Source organism: Rissa tridactyla, chromosome 12, assembly GCF_028500815.1.
Source record: "Rissa tridactyla isolate bRisTri1 chromosome 12, bRisTri1.patW.cur.20221130, whole genome shotgun sequence".
Taxonomy (NCBI): domain Eukaryota; kingdom Metazoa; phylum Chordata; class Aves; order Charadriiformes; family Laridae; genus Rissa; species Rissa tridactyla.
In genome coordinates, this window is record NC_071477.1 from 9,452,242 (window position 1) to 9,458,241 (window position 6,000).

General features: G+C 44.6%; 1 protein-coding gene across 1 annotated transcript in view; it reads right to left on the minus strand.

Moving 5' to 3' along the window:
- The window catches only part of SLC9A8 (solute carrier family 9 member A8), a 29,365-nt gene extending 23,607 nt beyond the window's left edge, over nt 1–5,758 (minus strand). Inside the window, exons 1-3 of the mRNA XM_054217977.1 lie at nt 5,623–5,758; nt 4,661–4,839; nt 2,220–2,300 (exon numbers count right to left, since the gene is read on the minus strand). Coding sequence (XP_054073952.1) covers nt 2,220–2,300; nt 4,661–4,839; nt 5,623–5,630 — 268 coding nt within the window. The 5' untranslated portion in view covers nt 5,631–5,758. The remainder of the gene's footprint in view (nt 1–2,219; nt 2,301–4,660; nt 4,840–5,622) is intronic.
- Between the last annotated feature and the right edge of the window lie 242 nt (nt 5,759–6,000).

Sequence of the window (6,000 nt, forward strand, 5' to 3'; positions counted from 1 at the left end):
GAACTGACAGTAGTTTAAATATGACTGAGTCAATAAACTAAATAAATAAGGCTTAAGTGACACAGGACATCTGTTAGCTGGGCTGCTACTACGTATAACGCTCTCTTGACTTAGTGGAATTGCATTTGCTGGTATCATCCCATCTGGTTTGGGAGACAGACTACAGCTATATGTGGTTCACACCGAAAACCAAACTGTGCAAGTTTCCTATATGCCCTCTATGTGAAAATACAAGAGACGCAATGCTGCTCCTTCTTGCCCATCTTGAGTAGCAGTGACAGGCCCAGCACATGAACAAGCCTTTGTTGGGACTGACAGGAGCACTGAACATACCAGCACCACTAAGAGCCTTGTCCGGCTGCTGAGATGCCAAGAACAAGAAACAGAAAGAGAAGAATGTCTGTGCCTCTGCTGCTCTCTGCAAAGCCCGGCAGGAGCAGTGATGCAAGCTTGCCTAGCACAGCTCAGCACTGCCCAGTAGCTGGCTTGGGGCAGAATATAAGGAATGACAGTAAAGAAAATCCAAAACTATGCCAGCAAGAGCAATCAACATACTGCTGCATTTTAAATTGGGAATTATGCTTAAATTTAGCTACTTAAAAACAATGGTAACTAAACTGATTAGAAGCCAAATTAACACCTTTCACACAGATTTCTGTGTGCAAAGAAGACTGATACTGAAAGGATAGTAATGTCCTTTTGGAACCTTTCAAGACACTGGAAGATATACTACACAAGACATCTCACCTGTCCATGGCAATAATGTAAGGGAAGGAAAGAGAAGTGTGTCAATAGTGAATCAAACACTCCATGGTTTCTATGGGGATGACAGAGTAAGTCAGGATGATGTGCAGCAGTTCTGATCTTTCTATGTCCTACTACGGTAGGCAGAAGCATAAACGCACTGAGGTCTGATGGATGCTGCTCCTATAAAGATGAGGTGTGCATGCAATACCCAGGAAATCCATACCAGCACCATGACAGATTTCTTACAGGTCTATTTGTTTTTCAGCTGCATAGCAGTATCAGAACTCAAACAGGGCCTTGCAAGTGAATGTCTCTTTCAGCTTCAATGCCTTCTACTATGCTAGCAATGTGATGTGGTCTGCATGAGAGCTATCTAAAAATTCAGGGAGTCACGCCTGCAGGAAAATATGTTTTTCTTTCTGCTAAGTAACGGCTCTAAGATTTTCTCAATCTAGCATCAAAGATGCAAGAAGATCCTTGTTTTCCAGAAAGCATAAGGTACTGACAAGCACCAGAAAGCTTACTTCCTCCCATTGAGAAATTGTGTGAAAATACAGTTAAGAAATATGAGAGAAGGTGGTACCAGCAAAGTCCAGGAGAAAGTAAAAAAATCTACCTGCTCAACAAGTATTACACTCCTCCATGCTATGTTAGGATTATAGCTAAGCATCTTTCTCTTTTTGTTGTATTTTTACAATGGCTGTCACTGAAAGTCTCACTAGTAATAGAAGCAAAAATGTGACAGATTCTTGTAAACAAGTAACAGAGACAGCTGAAAAACTGTTGCTGGCATTAGTTATACCGGGTTCTTTAAACATTATGTTAGACAGCATGTAGAGAAAAAAATAAATGTATTTGGCCTGATCTCCTCCCCATTTACAGCATACAAATAAATTAAATTATCCTAACATAAAACTACCAGTTTAGGAATACTCCAAATTTAATTCAAACTAAGTAAGCACTTGATCTTCATTAAAGGTGGCATTCTTACAGCTCAAGTCATAGGAAGAGCTCTTGTCATGGTACTACAGGGATAGTTAAGCATCTGGCCAACCGGGCAAGTTTTCAGGATACAATTACAGTCCCCAGCTAGATTAAAATCACATATACAGACATAATTCTACCAAAACTAATACAAACACATGTACCACTTCAAAGGGAAGGCCACAGTCTCGCTGGCAGGGAGTGATACAGTATCTTGTCCTACAGTGCAGATGCAAAAAATAGAGGAAGCCGCCAAAGTACTTCATAGTCACATCCCTATCATTTTACTGGGCCAGTCTCTACATATACACTCATTTCTTGACTTCTTCCATTAATTTCATTCTATGAATTGGTTGTTTTCTTCACTGCATCCAATTTTCTGCATTTCTGGTGATGGTTAACACACATCAGAGCATTATTTCAAGTACAGACTACTGAGAGATTCTGAATTAATACAAATTCAATATAAAAATGTCATGGTTACTCACCCAAAGAAACAACAGCTACACTTTCTGGTAAAAAATGAAGACGGTATTTTATCAGTAAATGCACCAATATGATGCAGATAGCTGTGAAGGAAAAAATATAAATTGTAGATTTAGAAATGTTAGAAGAGAATAAAATAGGCTTTTAAGTACTATTTCTAAAGCACACGCAGCAAAACTACTCCTAATGATTTAGTAGAAATACACTGTACTTTAATGCAGACTCAAACTGGTGTTTACTTTAAAATGCTGTAATAGAAACTGCAGCATTTCAGAAGCTGACTAACAAGCAACTCACACATTTGGCTGCCAACTGCCAGACTACAGGAGCAATAGCTTCATCGTGTATCCCAAGCAAAGTTTTTATTCACCTGTCAATCAGTATTACTGAGTTTCGTATCAATTTCCTGCCTGTTAAACATGAAAAATATGCATCCAGTAAAGACATCTGTGTTAAAAGCTATGGATCTATCTTTGGGATAGATCCATAAAGACATCCGGACAATACAGATTTCCAGCAAACTCCCATGCAAGCACAAACATGCTTTCTATTTAGCAGATCTAATCATCAGCTCCTTTCTACCAGCTTTTGACTACTTTCCTTTGGCAATAAACCAAAAAGCAACCATAGTCTAAGAAGTAACTCCCACCACTATAAATATTATGGCAGCCTGGTATATTCTTTAGCTGTTGGTCACCCATTCCTTGAGTGACACTGCTCAGTTTGTATCTGGCAGCATACCATCTGCTCCAGGCACTTGCACATATCAGGAGTATAACAATCAGGCAAGTGTTCTGGACAGGCTAAAAGAACATTTGAGTGTTCCCTTAAGGAAGAGCACAGTAAAAGCATATAACATAACAGAAGGGAATTCATGGATCACATGAACATGGCAGAATAGAGGCATGACTTTGAAAGTGAAGTGGTGTTTGAACAGATAAACAAGCCATAGAAATCTGAGGTCGGAGACCTACTCGTGCTACTTCAGGCACTTTAAATGTGGGGCTTGGCTTTGACACAACACAGTTCAGAATGGATCTGCTTCTGGGACTATTCCAGTTTAGAAAATGTTAAAGGCCATTTTACAGCTCGTGACATTCAGATTTAAGAGTATGGTATACACATGCATTTGCACTCTTCCTACACTCTTAAACCAGAGATTATGAATGGGAATAACTATGAACAATAAGCTTTTATACTGGCTTTACTTTGTTCAGGGAACTCCCCTGACCTGAGGGTGATGCTTTTAAGATCCATTAAGTTATCAGACTAGCATAAATACGCTGGAACACAGCCAAAAAAAAATCATAGCTCTGTTCTAGAGAATACAATTTTACCATGAATGGCACTTTTAAAATCCACGAGACACACATATTCAGAAATTGTATTTTAATCTTAGAAGTCTTCCAGTCTACTGCATTTTACTTTGGTCTCTCTTTTGTTTGTGTTCAAATCTTAATATGCCATTTAACTCTGGGAAAACATTAACCCGTTTTGAAGACAGACAGATACTTCAGAAATAAGCAGAAGCCTTCTACTTTTTGCTGCACTTAATAATAGTTATTTATAGGAGACAAAATTTTATTTTTTTTTACACCCAAATGATTTGCTGAAGTTTCTGCATTGCTGTCAACTCTGTACCTATTATTTTCTCCATTTGCTACTGGAAAGAATAACTACTTAGAAGACTAGGTGGCCTGTCTTTCATAGAAAAGTCTCTCAGTGTAGCTTGCTTTGGAGGAACCAAGCACACAAACACACAAAGGAGAACAGAAAAACCCTTAACCCTCCATGAAAGTTATGTTATTGTTACAGTTTTGACTACAGCATTGCTCTAAGCAATGAGAGATAACTACACTCTATTAAAGAAAGGTAACAGCCCAGACTTATAGAAAAGTTGAGCGTGCATCTGCCATTCAAAACACCTCTATGTGGCAATCCATATGTTATTATTGTACTCTTGTAGGAATGTTAGACAGTAAGAACAGACAGGAAGATACTGAACTCTAGTACTTGTGCATGTAAATCTGACTGCCTTCTATTGGCTTATATAATGAAATATCTGACGGCTGTCCATAAGTACTAGAATTAGTTAAATTGATGTCTAGTACGCTGTCCTCAAAGACAGCTGCAAGCACTGTGGAGTATTCTGACAGTGTCTTTTTCATACATGAACACATGCCATGTGCTTGACAAAGAAGGCAAAGACAATTAAACGTCGTGTTTGCACTTTGAGACCACAGTGCAAAAGTTTGTAATGGTCCTCAGCTTGGGAGGATCAGGCAGTTATATACTCAACTTTCTAAATCCCTGTGCCTGTACAATATTCAACTTCACAGAGAGAAAACCACAGGAGAAATAAAATGCTATGATTCTGAAAGCTGGCCTATGTCCTCAGATATGGCGTATGATTAACAGAGATTAAAAAACTTTCATCATTCACCTAATACAAGAAGACTAAAAAAAATTGTCATGCCACTAGATTGCTCCTCTTGCTGTGCTTGGACTCCAGTCTGAACTGGAAGGATAGGTTTAGCAGGTGTAGGTACCACCAGTTTGGTAGTAGCAGCCAGCGTAGTGTGGAGGGTGACATTGATGACTTCATAGGTGGCATTTGCAGACCTGTCAGGATAATATAATACGTGATTATACTGGATGGGAGCAGCGTGATAAAGACTTAGCCTTCTAAAGACATGCACACATGAAATCACCACCAGATCATGCTGAATTTGTACTAGTGACCAACATGTTACAGTTGCTTTTTAAACGTGTTCTCTGATTACAGAAAAATATGAAAGTTCAGATTCGTGGCGCTGATTATCGCTGAGTTCCTTCACACGCTGCAGACACCAAATACTCTGCACTGCAGCCTGGGATGCAGGTGAAAGCCTGACACAGAGAGGATGCACTAGCTCGTTTAGCCTGTCGAGTGTAACAAACCCGCTGTGTCAGGCCAGCGGCACCCGCAGGGACTGCGCTTGCCAGCTCCCGCAGCCCTCCCTGCCGCGCAGGGTCGCTCCAGGGCCGGCCTCCCCCTCCCGTGGGCGGGATGCTCCCGGACCCGCTCCAGAAACAAATCAAAGAGAAGAGAACCCCGCTCCAGCCCAGGGGTAGGCACAGCCCCTCGGGCTGCCCCCGCTACACGGCGGGCCGGGCGGCCCCGCAGCTCTCAGCCGCCCCTCAGGCCCCCGGCGCCGCGCTGAGCGGAGAGGCCGGCAGCGAAGGGCTGGGGACGCTGCTCCCCGCCGCAGGCCCTCGCTGAGGTGAAAGGCGACCCCGCCGGGCACACGGCAGCGAGGCCCTGTCCCGGCAGCGACGCCATCCCGCCAGCAGGGCCCGGGGAAGTGGGCCACCCGCTCCCGCCGCCCGCGGCCCGCCCACCGCCACCGCCGCCGCCGCACTCACTCCGCCATCGCGCCGACCGCCGACTCAAACCTCCCACCGCGGAGCCGCCCCGCACAGCCACTTCCGGGGCTCCTGGGCGACGCTCTAGCGGGCGCGTCCGCAGTCTCGATGGTCGGCTCGCGGGGAGGGTGGCGGAGGGGCGCGAGCGCGCATGCGCGCGGGGGTGTCGCCGGCGCCCTGCCAGCGGGCGCGTGATCGGGGGGGACACTCGGGGGGGACACTGCGGGGGGAGGGGGCTGTCACGTGAGCGCGGGGGCGGCTGCGCGCGCGCTGGGCCGCGAGCTGTCCTGGCGTTGCGTGGCGACGCCGCGCCGTCATGCGCGGGGGCTGCGGTGTGATGTCACCGTGCCCGCGCGGCGGCCGCCGTCGCCCTCTGTC